The sequence below is a fragment of the Lemur catta genome, chromosome 9, assembly GCF_020740605.2.
Source record: "Lemur catta isolate mLemCat1 chromosome 9, mLemCat1.pri, whole genome shotgun sequence".
NCBI classification, from domain to species: domain Eukaryota; kingdom Metazoa; phylum Chordata; class Mammalia; order Primates; family Lemuridae; genus Lemur; species Lemur catta.
This window is the reverse complement of record NC_059136.1, coordinates 43,355,398-43,375,001: the sequence shown is the minus strand read 5'-3', so window position 1 is coordinate 43,375,001 and position 19,604 is coordinate 43,355,398. Positions and strand designations below refer to the sequence as shown.

General features: G+C 44.0%; 1 protein-coding gene and 2 long non-coding RNA genes across 4 annotated transcripts in view; all 3 read right to left on the bottom strand.

Annotated features, from left to right (window-relative positions):
- The window catches only part of EXT1 (exostosin glycosyltransferase 1), a 268,697-nt gene extending 250,404 nt beyond the window's left edge, over nucleotides 1–18,293 (bottom strand). For both annotated transcript variants that reach the window (XM_045561765.1, XM_045561766.1), the window contains exon 1: nucleotides 17,332–18,293. In XM_045561765.1, the coding sequence (XP_045417721.1) occupies nucleotides 17,332–18,293 (962 nt within the window). The remainder of the gene's footprint in view (nucleotides 1–17,331) is intronic.
- Nucleotides 3,042–3,562, bottom strand: LOC123645169. Its single transcript, XR_006737428.1, has 3 exons — nucleotides 3,545–3,562; nucleotides 3,338–3,428; nucleotides 3,042–3,190 (listed from the first exon to the last, which is right to left on the bottom strand). It is a non-coding gene; the product is annotated as an uncharacterized LOC123645169 (long non-coding RNA).
- Nucleotides 3,645–13,103, bottom strand: LOC123645170. The gene is made up of 3 exons (XR_006737429.1): nucleotides 13,088–13,103; nucleotides 12,250–12,305; nucleotides 3,645–3,673 (listed from the first exon to the last, which is right to left on the bottom strand). It is a non-coding gene; the product is annotated as an uncharacterized LOC123645170 (long non-coding RNA).
- Nucleotides 18,294–19,604: the final 1,311 nt, after the last annotated feature.

The following is a 19,604-nucleotide window of genomic DNA, read 5'->3' as shown; positions in this document are numbered from 1 at the left end:
AATCTTCTTTTCTAAAAAAAAAAAAAAGAAATTACAAAGAGTACATATATGATGATCGTATATTTAAGAAAATAATATGTGCTTAGAAAAAAGGAAATATACACTAAACTGTTCAAGCTGGTCATGGGAAACATAGGGAACTGCCACTTTCTATAATGTCTGAATTTAACAATGCTAAAGTATTACCCCTGTAGTCTGGATTTTTTTAAGTATTTTTTTTTTCCAAAACATTCACTGGATTTATGCTGTAACCCTTGGGTGGCTCTATTTTAAAAGTTAAATGTAAAATCAAGGTTTTGAGATAAGAACTATTACGTGCTAGAAGAGTTTAACTTGAATGGTAGTAGGGGGCTAGACACAGGATAAGGGAGAGCCAGGGGCAGGAAGTGTGTGTGCATGTGCACGTTTGTGTGTGTATGAATGTGTGTGCAAGCACAAGCCTTCAGAGGAAGGAGGGAGGGTTTCAGAAAAAAGGGTAACTATAAGGAAGAAGCCAAGAGTAGGGTAAGGTGACTCAGACTGGAGGGAGGGCTTTTGTAAACAGCCACAAAGAAGTAGCTCTGATCGTCCCTCAGTAACACCTAGGAAGAAGAAATGTATAAAATCCATCCTTGGCAGTGGCGGTGGGAGGCGCCAGGTGCTGTTCTGCAGAGAAGCATGGGTCAACCAAAACCCTGTAAAAAAGAACAAGGTGGCCTAGGGATAAACCATGGAAGCTGAACCTATGGAAAATCATGTCCCTGGGAGATGTCACCACAGAACTGCATCCCTGCACCTCTCATGTATGGCTTATGCTAAGGGACGGGAGTCCAGGAAAGCTGTTTTGCACAAGTGGTTGGCTGAGCGTGGCCTGCTATTGCCCCATTCATCAGAAGACAGTGAACTGAGGCTCTGACCCCAAGGGCACAGTCCGTCCCTTCCTTGGAGGTGGCAATGAAAGTGCCAAAGGAGTAAACAGGGGCACGTCTTCTAATATTGTGTTGCTAAAGAGTTCCACCACAATTCTCTCCAATGGGTTCACCATCCCGGCCTGCTCCCACAAAGACGCCAGCTTCAAAGCAATATGAACTGCACCTGGCCAAGAACTGAGGTTTGTCTTAGACAATACAGTGCAGTTCAAGTCGCATAAAGCAGGCTTGCAGGGACATTACAGAGCTATGACTGGTAACCTACTTGTAGCTAAAATGACCATCAAAGGCTCAACTTATTTCAAAGGCGCAAACCATTATCTGGTTTTGGTAAATCTCTAATTGTACTCCTACTCTCTTGAACTTCAAGAGGGGTTAAAAAATGTCTTCTAAACTTACTTTTTCTATTTAACATTCCCTTTGGGTTGCTTATGCTAAGAAAAATTAAAGAATTCTAACAATTCAGTTCCAAAAGTCTTTCTTTCTGCACTAACTGTCCACCATGACCAAAAGACACTCATTCAACAAGTATTTCTTGAGGATCTACTATAAGCTTAGCACTGAGCTAAGTGCCAGGGAAACAGATTAAAAACAAATATACACCATCCCTGTTCTCATGGAGCTAACTGACATTCAAGGTTACAACTGACACAAGACTTAACAATTTGAGCACAAGTAGAGTATGAAACATCGAAGTAACTTTGTGAATACAATATGTCTGGAGGCAAACGGTGGACAGAAAAAGTTTATCAGGCACAATTTTTTACCATGAAAGGAGGTGCTATATACTTTCATCCCAATATTTTTTTGTCTGACTCCTTTGGTCTATATTTAAAAAGGACATATGCTATAGGAAAAAAATGAAAAAGTCCAGAATATGCCATATTCTTACCTTCTGTTTTGGTTTTTGAATTTTTAGACTAAAGAAAGAATGACAAAGGGCCAATAACATTTACTAAGCACCTGTCAAGCAAACTACTGCATTGGGGGTGGACCCTGGGATACAGAGGAGAATAAACCAGCTTTATCCCTGAAAGCGTGTAAACCTGGAGAGGCAAAAACTATATAATCATAATGCAAGGTAGAATGAACTAAGGCCCCAACAGGGATTCCAGGGCTACAGCCCCTCACCCTCTGCACCCCATCTGAATTCCAGGACTTTCCAGGCCCTGAATGACATGAGATAAGGAGGACCCTCAAAGCCTGCACGCCTGGATTCCTAAAATTATACAGGGTGAGAGAACAGAGAGAGGAGAAAAACTTCCGAGAGTCCCTCTGCACGTGTTGGAAACTAACTCTTAGATTAGCATCTCACCTGCTCGGTGTGGACAGAGAATGTGTAATAGAGGCTCCTGCTGATGAGGCTGGTGATAACCGGGAGATGCCCTGGGCTGACAGGCAGGCCAAACGGCTGCTGATTTATGCTCTGCTATCTGAAAACTCACTAGACCATTTTTATACCCCCGAGGGGGACTGAGATGACAGGCTTCAAATGATAGTTCTTACGCCATGTCCTGAATAGCAGCAAACTGAGAAAGCTCCCAGGCCACCATGCCTGCGAGTCCCAAAAGCAAGTATCTTATACTTTCAGAGACATGTCAAAAAAATCCAATTAATTCATCTCATCTAATTGAGTTCACTGGAAACACAATATGGTATTTTTATCACATTGCTATCTGAATCTACAAGTCAACTTATGGGAAGAAAGAAGGGCATTTTGTGGAGAAGACATAAGAGGATTTGGGGACAAGGAAAGGGAAACCACCTCCCCCCCAAAAAAAGTAGTACTTTTTTAAAAAGCCTCTTGATTCTTGGCAGAAAATAATATCCAATAGCCACTGGGGAAATATTCCTAGGGAAAAAAAATTTTTGGATTTTGATCCATGCTGCCCATACAAGTACCAGCCTGTAATCATCATTGTGCACAAAACATGCACACTGCTTCTTGTCTGAGGCCAAGCAGCAGCATCAAACTTGAGATTAGAGCAGAAAGGTCTCACGTTACGTATTTTCAGTGAAGCATTCACCAAAAGTCCCTTTCTAACAAGCTGATGTTAGAAAACACTCTACGATTCTGTAATTTATGACAAGAACATAATCTTGCTGTAACACACTGTTTTTGGCTATGGTGAAGTTCCAAAGGACACAGATGACCCAATGACAGCAAGGCCTATGACAATGTGGAATTTGATAGGAATCAGACCATACCTGGATTTGGTGGCCAAAACGGTATTATAGAAAAGCTCTCGCAATGTGTTTGTTCATAATTACAGCTGTGTCTTCTGGGAGAAAGAATGAAAATATAAGTTCCAATGTGTCTGAATGCTCCCAGATCTTCAAAACACAGGCTAGGATTTCCCCCCCCCCCTTAATTTTGACCTTGGCCACAGTTACAAGTTTATCAGCAAGGACAGGTGCACACCGCTTACATATGCAGACCTGGAGCAGAGGTCTGGGTCCTGCTGCTGCCGATAACGCCATCCTAAAGGAAAAGTCATCCATCCTTAATAGCTGTGGAAACTGTTGAAAGTAGAAAGTTATGCACTGTTATTGCTTCCTGATTTGCTAAGTGCCCCTGCATGATGGGATCACTCACTTGACTACTTGGATTGCTAGAGAAGAAAAGAGAGTTTTACCTTCTCTGTCTTGCATAGGTTTATGTCTACAAGTCATTTCAGGTGATCCCACTGGCACATCTGCTACCCATTTAAATGTTTTTTCAAGAGGCAGGAACAAGACCTTTGTGACTGCTCAGCTTCACAGAACTGGTGGGAAACATAATACTTTTGTAAAAGAAGAAAGAATTTTTTTAAAGACGCAAAGTCACAGTAATGATTTGCACTCTTAGTTGAACAACTTCCGGGAAATGAAAATCTACTGTATTTTGGCAACAGTTCCAACAGATGTTTGGAATTCTGGGCACTTGCCAAACCACCAAGGGCTTCTATATGACTGGCAAGCTACTGGATCACATTGCACATTACAGTTATAATGAGCTGTAAACAGATAGGTCAAATGAAAGAAATGAAATTAAAGCAATGATAAACATGTACAAATGGTAAATCTGAAATTATAGGTGTCTAATGTGGTTTAATGGAACAGATTAATAATGACAGTAACAATGGTTCTTTATTGAGTGTTTGCTGTGTACCGTGCAATGTTCTAAGCATATGACATGTATTATTACTCACTTAATCCCCACAATAACAACCCTATGAAGTGGGAAATTATTTTTATCCTCATTTTACAAGTGAAGAAATGGAAACAAAGAAGTTGTCCAAGATCTCACAGCTAGTGGCAGAGCCATCATTTGAATTCACACCACTAGAATCCAGAACCCATATGTATAACCTGTGTGTGCTCCTTGGCTAGAAGTCAAGAATGTATGCTCCATAATTGTCATGGGATTAGAGTTTAAAAAAGAGAGAGAGATGTGTGCTCCCTTCCCGATGCTGACCCACCAAGCTACATGACATAAGTTGATCAAGTTCCTTAGATCTCTGTCTTTACCTACACCATGCAAAAGTTACCCAAGGTCTTCAGATCACTTTCATAATCTTACTGCTCTTCTCTCCACACAAAAGTATCTGAGCTCAAGTATTTGGGGTCAGTTGAACACTATGCTCCCCTCCCTGAAAAAACATACAACATACAAAAACATACAACATACACACAGATATGCACATGTATGTACAGACCTGATGGCTCCAATCAGCAATGAGCTCACAGGTCTCTGTGCAGGAAAACCAGATGAGGGAAACTGAGGCCCAAAGAGGCTCAAACACCAACACTCTAGATTCTCACCTCATATAAAGGTACTTGTTTCTTAGGGGTTTTTTTGGTTTTTGTTTTTTGGTTTTTTTTGAGACAGAGTCTCGCTCTGTCTCCCAGGCCAGAGTGCCATGACATCAGCCTAGCTCACAGCAACCTCAAACTCCTGGGCTCAAGCAATCCTCTTGTCTTAGCCTCCCAAGTAGCTGGGACTACAGGCCTGTACCACCACACCTGGCTAATTTTTTCTATTTTTAGTAGAGACAGGGTCTCACTCTTGCTGAGGCTGGCCTCAAACTCCTGACCTTAAGTGATCCTCCCGCCTCAGCCTCCCAGAGTGCTAGGATTACAGGCATGAAGCAGCACACCTGGCCTCTTAGCTTATTTTTATAGAAACTTAAGATTTTTTTTTGACATTTAATCCTTTTTGTCCTATTTTATCCCTGCTTGGGTTACTCAGACATGGCAAAGGCTAAAATAAGTACAGGAAAATACTACTCCACCTTTTAACTGTCCTAAACATTGAAGTACTTAAATTTTATCTTAACATAAAATACTGTTCATTTTTTTAAAAACATGTAATATAACTCTACAATCTAAATACAAAAAAACAGTATACATTTCCACTCTGAATCAATAAATGACTGACTGCCCTACATTTACAGGTTTGCAACATTACACTTGCATACTTAAAAATGCAGTTATCATAAAAAGTGTTGCTTAAAGGTAGCTTTTTTAATGCAGTGTGAATTTTAAAGGAACGTGTAGCATGTAAGAAATGGTGTTTTCAAGAAAAATTTATTCTCTGTCTCTCAGTAAAGCAAAAGCATCTCAGTATTATATTCCCTTTGATTAGATTTTCAGATTGCTTCAGATATGCAGACCTAGAAATAATTTTGGAAAATGGCCTCACCAACCTTTGTAAAAACAAAAAACATAATTCATATTTAATCAAGTGTCATGTGATTGTCACCAAATTGGAATCAATTTTTAAGAACTACTAAGAAGTCAAGTAATTGTAATACAGAGCATTCTCCATTTTATATATACACCCTGAGTACTTTTATACAACATCCTGTAGGATACCACAAGCTAACACAAACCAGGCAGGAGATTTTAAATGTAGGAAATGGAGGCCGGTGCTTTTTCCCCTCTTTGCTTTTTAATTAAATGATAAATCTCAATATGAATTCATTAGAAGCCTGATAGCTCAATTAAGCCCTATGTTACTATATACTCTGGGGCAATGCTTCAATATCAGTTAACCGAGTTTGGATGTAACCTGAGCAAAAAAATGTAAGCCAAAAGTTTTATGCAACCGACCTTTTGGGAGAAAAATTGCAATTAAGGTGGAAAAAAAAGGTCCCAGTATCTACGGACTGTTAAAATTAAATGATAAAAAGACCATAATGGTTTTTCCTGTAGCAATAAATTATTTGGATTCATTTTATGCAGCAAACCCCCTTGGTCCATTTTAATTTGGTTTCATTGATACTCATATCCAACACAACAGAAAAAAAGAAAAAGAAAAAGAAAGAGAAAAAGAAAAAGAAAAGAAAAGTAACTTGAAAACAAAAAAAGGTTTATTGGAAGAAATTTCCCATCTGAAAATGAAGAGAAATTCTAGGTGAATCAGCAAATGAACAACATGAACTTGCAGACAGGAAGGCCTGTGCTGTATGTGCTATTAACCAAAGCGAGTAACGTTTACAGACTCTATACTTGGAATATACCAGTCAAAAGTAGTAGCATTCCCACCGGTTAAATAAATATAATTGTTTTTTCATTTATGCAACAGAAACTGAGTGCTTACCGTGAGCCACTCAGGCATGGGGCTGGGGATTTGAAGGTACAACGGTGAGAGAGCTCAATGTCATTTTCCCAAGGAGGCCTTCCTTCCCCTCCATATTTAAAACTGCCAAACCTTCCCTCACCTCCTCTCTCACTGTGCATCCAAACCACCTGGTGAGCTTTTTACACACCTAGCACTTCATCCCTACAGAGTCCAGCTGGCCTGGACTGGGGCCCGGACCCTGTTTTCAGAGGCTCCCGTGGAGACTCCACTGTACAGTCAACACCCACTGCCTTAACCCCCTTCTATAACGTTGCTTTTCTTCACAGCATCAAGCACCTTCTAATATATGCCATGATTTGTATGGTTTCAGCCTCCAGCCACTAGACTGTCAGCCTCTGGAGGGCAGGGACTTATGTCTGTTTTATTCACTGTTGAATCCCCAATGGCTACACACAGTAGGTGCTCAATAAGTATCTGTTGAGTGAATTAATGAAAAACCAATATGAACCCTCCACTCAGGGCCTGTACAATCTACTGGGGAGAGAGAGAAAAAGTTAAACAAATAGGAAGCCCCAGCTGGGGCAAGGGTTCAATGTGCTGTAAGAGCACATGCCAGGAGAATCCGGCCTACTCTGAGGTGTCGAGGAAGCGTCTCTGGAAGAAGTCTGATGGAGCTGGGTGGCGGCTTTCCAGAACGAGGGAAGAGGTTGTGTGGGTCAAGCAGGGAGAAGGAGGTGCGTGGCTCTGCCACAGGGATGAGGATGAGGATGGGGAGGCAGCGCTGGACCAGCCTGCCTTGATATCATGAGGATTAACTACTCGAAGTCTCCAGGGCCCAGTCAGGCAGGGTAGTGGGCATGTTTTCTATCAGCAGCACTGCAGACGATGTCCACCCCTCTGTCAGGGTTCCAGCATGTATGCAAGAAGTGTTAGGTCCATCCCATACCTCCACCCATCGGTTCCCATCCTGGGTCCCCCTAGGAGTGTGGGAAAAGCAAGGTAATGACAAGCGCTCCAACACATCTGCCAGGCAACCCCCAGGCAACAGACAAGATGTCCCCTCATCCACTCACGGGCACCTCCCTTCTCCAAACCCCAACCTCTCAACGTGCCACACCTTGGGCGGGCAGGCAGGCCCTCTCCAAGGGCCCCTCTCTTCACCTGAGCCAACAGCCTAAGTCATTCTGGAGTCAACCAAGAGGAGCTAGTTCTACAAATCCACACCACAGTATCAGAAAACTTACCATTTCTCCCAAATTTAAACAACCAATATGCATCCTAAAACCCAGAAATCAGAATTTGCAACAAAAACCAGTGGTAAGCCAAAGGAGACTCTGTCTCTCCAGAACCCCTTGGAGAACATGCAAAAGTTAGTAGACAAGTTTTCAAACAGAGAGTTTAATTTTTAAGAGCCCCCAAAAATATTTTTATATTAACTACATGGATATTAAAAGTTATAAAAAATGCATTACTTATTTTTCTACTTTCCTAAAGGACAGTGAACACAAATGATGGTTGTGGGTCAACACTGTGCTGTGTTGTAGTTCATCAAACACCGACAGAAGCTGTAGTTGTGACAGGCATGACACCAGGTGCTAGGACTTAGAGGCACACTCACTCCTGAGGAGTGTGTAGGACACACACTTGGGCACCAGGCCAGCTGTTCCTAAATTGTCATGTTTCTTTACTTCTTCTGGGCATTACATTTTATAATTTCCTGGCCAGCTTCCTTATATTTGCGTTACCAGCTGTCCCTTCTTCCCAGATCTGTCTGTAAGAATCCCTCTCTCATTTTTAAATTTGCTGTTTCTAATCTACTGTAGGCTGAGAAACCAGATTACCAAACTGGTTAGAATTGTCTCGCTAAAGAAAGATTAAATAAATTCTAGGTGAGAAACCCAAGTGATATTCTATAAATCAATCACACGATTGTTTGTGACTCTCTGGTCTTTTATGACTTCAGTCCCAGCTGTTCAGAAGCAGTACAGTGCTGTGGTTAAGAACACAAGTTCGGAAGTCACACGGCCTCCGTTCATCTCCTACGCATGTATTCTTAGGCAAGCCACTTTTAAAGACTTTCTGCCTCAGTTTCTTCCTGCGTAAAATGGAGATAAAGTAGGTATTTTCCTGCCAGGTAGATGTAAAGATTAGAGAAGATATTGCTCGTTACTCGGCACATAGGACACCTCAATAAATACGAGTTGCTGCTGCTATTACCATTATCACCAGCTGGGCTCAAGTATGTGCGTGCCAACAGGATATGTCTTTAACAGTGCCTGCCACAGCCAACTTCCCCTAACCACAGTCCCCAGTTCCAGGAAGCAACTTTAGGCTGCTCTTTGCAAAAGGATGGCCACCAATTAAATCAAGAGTGACAATGTAGCAGGGCAAGTCCTTTCACTGATCGGGTCACCACCACACCCAAGCTGTGGTGTAATATGAATGGCTTTCCCCAGAAGGAGGAGTGATCCCTGAGAACGTCACTCAGACTTGTTTCCTCCAGGGCTGGGATGACAGACCTCAGGAGAGACTGGCCAGTGATTGGCAGACACACACAGGGGCACAGATGCTGGACAAGGGAGGAGACATGACGGGCCCAGAGCAGGGATGGAGGAGCCTGCCCCAGGTATTGTGCTGGGTCCTGAGAACCCACGGGAGCAGTTGCAGTTCAGTTTCTGTTCCAAGTTCACTCACTATAAATCCTGTGACTTAAGGTAGCTTCAGTGATTTTCTGCTCTTTGTCATCTAAAGGCCTTCTGAATCAGCCCACGGAGGCCACCCAGTAGCTGAGTTCCATTCACACGAGGTGTCCCTACAAACGTCACCCTCAACTGGTGAGGATGTAAAAGTCAACTGGAAAAGGGGTCACCTGGATTCTGAGAACAGTCAGCCAGGGAACTTAAGGGACAGGGAGTCAAGGAAGTGCCTGGCTGCCCCAGACACCACCCTCCACCTGCTCCCACCCCACCCCCAGTACCACATGCAAGTCCCAGCTGGAAGACCCCCTACCCCTAACATTTAAGTATTGACCTCTTTGAACTCTTCTCAACAGTCTTTTCACAGCTCACAGAAACAATGGCTGGACTTCCAGGGCACCTACCACAATTTCCTGGTGATTTAAATATCAAGGAAGAGATGAATAGTTATTTCTGTAGCTTAGTTAAGAAGGGCCAAGTTATGAAACTAAGTGAACCTCTGTGGTTGATTAGAAAATAGCAGGAAGATGGTTTTAGTAGTAAAAACACCCTGTAGGGCACATTAGCATTTATAAGGGACAGTCACACACCGTCTACCTCATTTGATGCTCTTAACAACCCTGGGAGGCCAGTGTTGGGATCTCCATTTCCAGAGGTGGAAACTGAGGCTGAGAGGTTAAAAACCTAGTCCAGGAATCCTTGGCAATCAGTCGTGCTCCCCGTGCAGGGTCACAGACTCTCCCTTCTAAAGGGCTTCACAGAAGACAGAATGACACACAAAAAGAGGATGTGCACCCCTGAAAATTTCTCATAACTACTGAAACCAATTACGATGCAAAAAAAAAAAAAAAACTAGGCATGAACTCTCAGTTCACTTTATTTTTTCTCTTGGTTTTTAAATCACTTAGAATGGGGCCTCCTCTATGCTTAGAATCCCAGGGCTTACTTAGACACCCGGAGGTGAAAGTGACCTGCCCAAATTCACTTCCTATGGGCAACAGATACAATTAGCTAGAAGAATGACATCGACCCAGGTAAGGCTTGCAGATTCTGAAATCCCAGGAAAGGGTGAGTGCTTGGAGAGAGAAGTCTGGGGGTGCCTCTGCCCAGTGAGAGACCAGGGAGGTTTTTGGCTGGAGCAAAAACAAAACTTCAAAGGGAACAGAGAGCTGTGGAGCTTCAAAGACCCCCCAGGCAGGACCAATTAACACCTACAAATGTTTATCTAAGCAGTCATTTAATGATGCCGACTTCACTAAATGGGTGCTCAGCCTCACCTTCAAAACAGCTATTGCCCAGAATGGGATGGGGGTGGAGGATGGGGGGACAAAGGAGGAAGTTCTGTGTTTATGTTTTGTTTTGTTTTGTTTTGTTTTGTTTTTGAGACAAAAGACCTTAGTCAAGAAGAAACACTCAACACAGTGAAATTCATCACTGATTTATCTCTAATTAAAAAAAAAAAGAAAAGAAAAAAGACAGGAAATAAGGAGCTAAGAAATGTAAATGGTTAAATAAACTCTGGTCCAGCTATGAGTTAGAAAAAAAATCCGCACATTAAAAATCCTATTTTCAAAGACTATCACGCATTAAAAATCCTATTTTCAAAGACTATTTCATGTGACAGGAAAATGCATAACGTTAAGAAAAAGACAACATCCAAAAATACAAAGTTAAAGTCTGGCTTCACCTTTACTAAACCAACAGACTAGAAAGACAAGGAGTTTTGTTCATTGCAGTCTCCCCAGCTCTAACTCGTATGTGTCTGGCACAAACAAGACACTTAAGAAAAATGTGTTGAATTCATTATTTACTATTAATTAAGTAATAATTAACATATTTCTACATGGTACTTGGATATGCAGAGACAGAACAATATAAGCATCCAGGTAGGTATACATGTGTGCTAGAATAGACTGACTACATCAAAGTTCAGCAATAGTGGGCTAGCTCTTATAATGGGATTAGAAAAGAAATTTAATCGCATGTCATATGCTCTGTATTTTACCAATTTTCCACAGGCTGTGTATAACTTTTACAATTTTTTTAAGCACTGTTTTTCTTTAAGAAGGCTGAGGCCGTGGGGACAGTGGATGTGGTATATTCCAGAAACAGAATCTTCCAGTGGGTCTTCCATTGCTATTCTATTGGGTCACACTGTCTACCTGGGGCAACAGTCACCTCAGCCTCCAACTACCAGAGGCAACATCTCCAAGGTTCACTTGTCAGTTTCCTCACTTTTCTTAGAAGAACTCTAGGAGAGAATCACAAGTTGAATCTATGTAGACAAAATTACAGCGCTCCTTGAACCTTGAACCAGAGAGTTCAGGGGGTCCATGCTTAAATGTCAGAACTAGAGGCCATCTTTATCACATCTCTGAGCCAAATTTTTTCCTTGGGAAACATGAATGAAAAAGCAATTAAAAAAAAAAAGATCTGATATACAAACGCCTGACTCACACTTGTTAAAAACTTAACATGTAAATAGGTAAAAATTTTGTTTGATTCTTTAAGGCGGTAATGTTTTTTGTGAAGAGAATGGACTTTGGAATCTAAGACCCCTGTTGAGAACACTGTCATTTACTCACTAGATGTTACTTTACCTTATGGGGACCTACATTCCCCCGTCACACTGTTGTTGAAAGGTTAAATGAGATAATAAAGATAAATGCAAATAACAGGCACTCAACAAATCTAGTCTGGAGGGAGTGCCTGTTTATTACAGGAACTTGGTCAAGGTGGAAGAGCTTTTAAATAAAAACAATTGCATGTTATTTTTTATTTGAAATGCTTGAGACCAGAAGTGTTTCAGATTTTGAATTTTTGGGGGGTTTGGAATATTTCTATTATATGTTTACAGTTGAGCATCCCTAATTCAAAAATCTGAAATCCATAATGCTCCAATGAGCATTTCCTTTGAGCATCATGTTGGCGCTCAACAAGTTGCAAATTCTGGAGCATTTTGGATTTGGGATCTTTCGACCTATAGTTATTAAGCTCATGGGAACATGAGCTTCCACGTTCCAGTCTGAACATGAAACACGTCCAGGAGCTACCAGAATCCACTGACCCTCTGACTTACCTGGTTCATTGTGAATACACTGTGCTGAAAGTCAATGCAGTGAGGTACCAGTAGGCCTTAGGGAAAAGAACAGACAATTGAGAGCCAGAAAACCTGGGCTTTAGCCTAAGTTTAGCCACTTACGAACCGTATAGCCTGAGACAAACCACCTCACCACTGTTGGCCTCAGTAAACATGCTGGTAAAATAGGCTGACAAGATACCTTGCAAGGTGGTTGAGAGCAACACAGCCAGGCCATATCAGGCACAACCTTTGGTGTGACATTAGCATACTCAAGGGCATTACTGATAGGCATTCTGAGGAGGCAGACCCTCAGGCCTTCTGACCAAAAGAACTAGACCAAAAGAGTATGGCATCTCTCGTTTTGCCAATTCTGTGCCATCCAAAGCTATCGTGACAGTCAGGGGGACCAAAGGTGGCCACCCATTGGGAGGGCGTGCCCAAACCTTAGTAGCAAGCCATTATTTGTAGGATAAAATCCCTAGGTCTCTAACTTAGGTCACAGATTCCACTCAAAATCCTCATTTGCTATACTGACTCAGACAAAATGCAAATGTCCCTAAAAGTGGCACACAACACTCCAACCTTTATTCAGGGATTCCTTGTGGTTGAGGCTCTTAGGTGCTCCCCAGAAAGCAGGTTTAGGCAGAGGTGAGAAAGGAAGGGAAAGAGAACTAGAACCTTTGCCAACTTCGTAATTTTGCATGAGGCTGGCCTCCCTTTATTTTTTAACTGTGCTTATGTGGTTTATTTTAGGAATACTTTTGTGCTATCGTACAACTGTGGAGAGAAAGGTGCTAATATTTTACATTTAAAACCTGAGAATCACAATTCCCACCTTTCATTTTGGAGGAGGAAAACATTCATCTAAGGTTCACTGCTGGATCGTGAACTTGCTCCAGGTGTCTGTTATTATAGTTTGAGATTAATGGAGAAAAAAAACAAAAAAGGATGTAGCATTACTATTTGTCTTACACACATTTTCTTTTTCTATAAACACATCTGAATTCAACTTATTGTTTGGTCAATTCACAGCCTAGTCCTTAAACCCCTTAGGGCCAAATTGAAAGCTTCAAAACACTTACTAGACTAAACAGCTTCAAGGACCTACCCACCTTAGTTAGTAATAAAAGCAAAATGTTAAGTCCCAGAGCAAGAGTTCCTAAGTCTAAGGATGCCCTCAGCGGGGCGGGGTTGGGGCGGGTGGGGGGAGGGGTGTCAGCCCCTGAAACCATAAGACAAATTGGTCAATCGGGTTCCCCAAAAATTCCAAGAGAAATCCCATAAGAAACACCACCAATAAGGATCACCTAATGGTTAGAGACCTGAAGGGGGTCTGCAATTAGAAATGAAGACTTCAGATCAAGGGAAAAAAATGTGAGGCCTGCATTGTAGGGTTACCCTTGACACTAACCAGTTTTCTGACCTTAAGCAAATCCCTTAGAGGTGCTGTCCCTCAATTTCTACATGTGTACAATGAGGATGTTGGGAGCTTGAATGATCATTTATCTCAAGACCCTTAAAAATACCAGGATTGTGACATACAGCATTAGCAGACACAGGAAGAGAAAGATGTCAAAAAGACTTGCACACAATCTTGCCTGTTCTTCAAAGAGTGCTTAAAATATTCACCACTGCCTCCTTGGAGGGGGTCAAAGATAGAAGCCACCTCTCATTTCCTTCTCTTTCTTCTATTTCAGATAGCCAAATCTGATGTTTCACAATAATGCCCTTTGCAGGGATTTGAACTAGGAAGTTCATGCAAAAATACAGTAATTCTGTAAGATACACAAGAAGCTCAAAGGACATAAAATAGAATTTCTCTAAAGCCTCATTGCAAATCATCTAATCATTGCAGCAACTTATTTTAGCTGGTGTCTTCAATATCTGTTAAAATATGTAACTGATGAAAATTAATTACGGGTGTCATAAAAATGGATGTTTTAATATAATCCTGGATGTCTGGGTCAAAAATGACAAGAGAAATTTATTTTTTCTCTATCACAAGAGAAAAGCATTTTCCTTCATTCCTCATAGCTCTTCTATACCTTTGCTGCCAACATCTAATTTTCACAAAAGCTCAGGTGCCACAGAAGTCCTTAACCATTTAGCACTAAATCTTTGTCACATAATGCTCTAGTTCCCTAAAAGCGACTTTTTTTTTAGTTGATACATTTGTATATATCCTATTGTATTCTAACTTGGCCATGATACCATAAATTTTCAATCTAATTACCAGACCCCCTAAGTCCAGAGCAAACTTATGAGGGGTTGCTTGCAGGAGCAAATTAAATTGAAGATTTTTTTCAAAGGCACTTGCAGATAAAGAAGGAGATGAAAACTGATTGTGTTTTTACAAGCCATTACCAAATGAATTCCTAGAGCACCCCTGAAGCAGTCTAAAACCCATTCTATAAGAGGATAAACTAATGCGCAAGGTGACTAATCAAAACTCACAAGATAAATCAGTATGAGAAGACAAACTTACACATACTAAACCTATAGACCTAACTCTAATATTTCCTCCTCCTAGAGCATATCTTGATTTGAGGACTTCTTGATCTCACATATGCAAGACTAACTTCTAGAAAACACCAGTATAAGTAGCATAGTAGTTGTTTTTACTCCAGAGCACAAGTGTTGCCTGCTCTGTTGAGGGTATGATCTCCACATTTCAGAGTTCTCGCTTCATCTTCATGTGTTCCAGAATCAATAATAAAAGGGAATAACATTTGCAAGCACCATTTCTCAAAGATAAATAACTCCGATAGCCCAGTGAGAGCAATAATCAGTTAAAACTCCAGGTATACCGGGCTAGGGAACGTAAACGTTCTGCAGCACTGCCCTGTCCCATTAAGCACGGTTAGGGCTGGAGGGTGTGCAAAAGAGGAACATAAAGAAAATCCTGAAGTGTCCCCGCTAAAGAGGTCCCTGCTGGGGAAAAAGAGTAAACTTGCTTTCCTACTAGTAAATGCCGCTTTTCCGATGAGACCCAATCCTGAGGTCCTGACCCCTTGTGGTCTTTAAACATAAACCAAAGTGTGGGTGTCAGATTTCTTGGCCCAATCACAAAGAGGTCAAAAATTAGTTAAATTTAATTAGCAAAAATGAAACTTTCAAGGAAACCAATCCCTCCTTCCTTCCTTGCTGATCTCTAGAAAAAGCTTCCATTCAGCAGAAAATGTAGAGATTTCATATTTATTTGGGAAATAAGAGGGTAAGGAAGATATGGCTTTTATTAGGTTAAGGGTACTTCCCAAGTAAATATATAATTCAAATTTCCTAAGGTGAAATCTCAGATCTAGCCCTTTTAGAAGAATGGAGAGCACTATGATCCTTCTACAAAATTCGGTGAGATTGCTTTAGAAGACACTGAAAGGTTAGACTTCATCTCGAATTACTCCACCATAAACCAGACAAAGAAATTCCTGAAAGGCTATAAGCATTTTTTTCTCACAAGCACCCACAAGAATAGGTCCATGTAAATGTCGTATAAACAAAGCAGTTCATTACTAAACACAGTTTAAGTTTCTTCTGTGAGAAAATTTTAATCTATTGCAACTGCACCCAACATTCACACATAACTGCCCCTGAATAAGAGTGAAATACAGATTCATAATTGACCCTAGCCTCGGGCTTTTCTTATGCCTGAAAAGCGAAAGGATGGGGGTTGGGAGCAGAATTCAACTGCTTGATACTTTCTCCTTCACTCTCTATGATCAAGTATTGGAGGACTTTAATTTCCCTTCCAATCACTCCTACAGAGGCCCGAGTGTCTGAGAAAACACACAGACAACAATCAAACCTTTCATTTCAGGGCCGGTTTCCCACCATACCCATTCCTGTTGCAATCAGGTTTGAGAAACACTTCCCCTTTTCTGCATTTCATGAATCAACTGCAAAATCTGCCAACCTCTGCCAGTTCCTCTTGTACTCAGCTGAGAGGTTCCCCTTCCTTCCCTGGGTAGCACAAGGCTGCTCTGGTTTTGACTGGCGTAACGTGGAAATGCACTGTAGGAACTCACTAACTCTTTCACAGCCAGATATAAGTGAGACTCCGGGCACCAACCCAGCTACTAGGACAATGACCTGCGCCAAGCTCAGGGCAAAGCAGATTTGTGGCATCTAGCTTTGACCCCAGATCCAGTGTGTCAGTTACTGTCACTGGGAAGGAAAAGGAAGTGTGAAAAGGGCTACAAAGTAACCAACTCAGTTACTTAGCAACTGGACAAAACTTGCCTCACTACAGAGGGTAAGGAGGCATCTCACGCCCATTCAAAGAGTAACAGTCCACGATTTATATGCAAATGGATAAACACAAAGGGGAAAGGGAAATCTAAATTAGCAACTGGAGTTTACAGCAGTGGGGCTGAGGCCCAGATTAAAAAAACAGTTTCTCCTAGAAAGGCGACAGGACATATACAACTGAATGAATGAATGCATGCATGCATATATGTAAGGCCACAGGCCCCAACAAGCTCACGGTCTCCCTTCATAAAATTCAATGCCATGGGGGAGGGAGGAAAGAGACGCACAAAGTTCAGCAGCTAAAATTAAACTGCTTGCACAGCTAACACGAATTACAGGCTTACAGAAAGATGGAAATTTGAAGTTGGGGAAACTCCAGGGAAAGCAGGTACTTGTGTTCATGAGAAAAAGCAAACAAAGCATCAATCCTGGGGGTAGGTCTCTGGACTGTGGGTGGACCAGAGCCTTCTCAGGGTCTCTAGGCACCCTCAGAAACACCCTTCCATACCAGTGGGCGAAGCACAATTTCCAAACTTGGATCAAACTCCTACTCTAAACAGGAGACACGCGCCCTGAAGCCTCTCTAAGCAAAAGGCAGACACTGTCGCCTATGTGGCTCAGAACAGCGCTCCCGGCTTTTCAGTTTGCCCAAAGAGCTGGTACTCTGCCTCCAGCTTCTAGCTGCACACCTGAACCAGGATGCTCAGTCCCAGGCTCAGAGCAGAGAGAGGACTGAGGGCTCCTCTGCCCCCATGCCATCCGCTAACCTCACACCTGGACCAAGTTGGCAGGGTCCAGGTCTGAACGCAAAGGCACACCAGCAGAGCCACTTACTTCTCATACTCGGTGTTGTCTCTGTCACAGCGAGAATCCTTGTGCTTTTGCCAGTCTTTGCCATGCTTGCAGGTGGTGAGGAGCACAACGTCCTCCCCGTTATGGACGTGATATAAGGCATTCCTGGTGTCTGACCCGATCCCTGTCAGGTACCTCTTCCCCTTGAATACCAGCATGTACTTCCTGAGAGGAGGGATGGTGTTAAACTTCAAAAACCCCCTCTCCCCTCCTGTCCTGGGATGATCCTTAGAAAAGAGGGGAATAGAAACATCAAAGTTGGGTCGGAAGTTTTCAGTACTGATGCTGGCTTTGGCCAGCATTGCCTGGCCAATGTCAAACCCCACGTCCTCGGTGTAGTCAGGCCAAGTGCCGGAATATAAATTAAAAATTAAGTGATTCCTACCATTGTTCCACAAGTGGAGACTCTGCACTTTGGATCTCAAATTGTGCACATACTGAGGTGACAACTGGTCTCTGTCTAAAGTATCCAGACTCAGGACAAAGAGGCACGCCTGGCTGGGGTCCGAAGTGTAGAACCTGGAGCCCTCGATGGCCGCTAGAATGTTTTGGTAACTTTCGGCGATTTTCTCCCCTTTTTGTTGCGGGTATACGTAGACTTTGAAGCCGTTTTTCTTGCAAAGGGTGAAATCGAAGCAGGACTCCATGCGGCACTTCTTGCCTTTGTAGATGCTCGAGTTGGCGTCTCGCTTCTGCCGGGGGGAAATGTGCACGCTGGAATCCTCGTTTTCCAATTGATCCCAAGGAAAGAAGGGGCGCAGAGCGTCCGGGAAGCGGGGCCAGAAATGCTCCGGACTGGGGTGGTGCAAGCCATTCCGACCGCTGTGCTCCTCTCTCCGGCTGTGGCTCCTCGATGCCCTAAACTGCAAGCCTCCGAAATAAAACAAAAGGGCGAGACAAGAGCCAGCTGAGAGCAGGATGAAATAGCGTTTTTTGGCCTGCATGTGTCCTGCCTGGGTCAAGAGGATTGTAAATAAACACAAGAATCACCCAAGTTTCCCAATCAACACTTTCAGCTCCAGTCCGCCATCTTCCCGCCTGTAAAGACTTCAAACTCTCCGCTCCCACCTTCTCTGGATGCCTTTCCCCAAGCCGTGGACTGATCCAGCGCATGTGGGCGATTTCTTTAACTTTCTCCCCTTCGGTCTTTCATCTTTGGGTTGCACAATGCACGGGAGAGACCGGGGCTGAATATTTCGCACCCAGGGCGGCGAGCAGCGGACTGTAATTTTCTTGCATGCAACAAGAAGGAGGAAAAGAAAGAGAGGGGAGAGCAAAAAAAAAAAAAAAAAAAGCTCCCGATACCCAATCAATGACAAGACGAAGTGATTGCCTTGCCTCTCGTGTTCCTCTCGGCAGCGTGGAAAACGAGCCCCGGGAAGGCAACTTCAACTCCTCCACTCTCCCGTGCAGAGCACTCCGGTTCCAACAAGTCAGCCGATCCCGGGTTCAGCCGGCTAGTGCATCTTGCAGCTGGGGCGCCGTAACCTCACAAATCCCTGCATCTCTCTTTATTCCCTCCTGCAGCGGCTCCCAGACTCCGGCGGTGTTTACTCCTGCGCTCGCTCGCGGGGCCGGCCCCCGGGGCGCGCGGCGGCCCGACTGCGGGCGGCGGCGGTGCCGGGCGGCGGCGGCGGCGGCGCGTCCTCCCCGCGGGCAGTGCCGGCCCCGAGCGGCGCTTCGCAGGCCCCCGCGCGACCGCTGCCGACCGCCGCGTTCGGTCGCCGAATGTTACCCGGTTCTGAATGTTACACTTACACATTCCATTCCCGACACGACAGCGCTGACCTCATCCATCCACGCAGCCCGCGCTGCCATTGGCCGGGCGTCACGTCCGGGGTGGGCGGTGCTTCCGCTGCGCCCATTCATAACCCCCGGCCGCGGGCCGAGGCGCCGGCGCGGCGCTGGGGGCGCGGGGGGCTCGGCCCAGGTGGGCCGGCGGGCGGGCGGGCGGACGGCGCGAGCGCGGGGCGACCCGGCGCTGGCCCTCGGCTGCTCGGCGCGCCCGGCCCGGGACTCGGCCTGTGCCGGGCCGGCCACCAGCGCCGCCCAGAGGCGCCCGCGGGGAGTGGGGACCGCGCCGCGCTGCCCGGACTGCCCCGGGCGCCCTGCGGGACCCGGTCTCCTCAGCCGCCTGCCTGCCGGGAACGCCTCCCCGAGCCGGGGCAGAGAGTGTGCGGGTCCCTGGAGAGGGATGCTTGAAAATGGAGAAGGGCAGAGAGCCCGAGGAAGAGGGGAGAAAAGACAAGACTTCA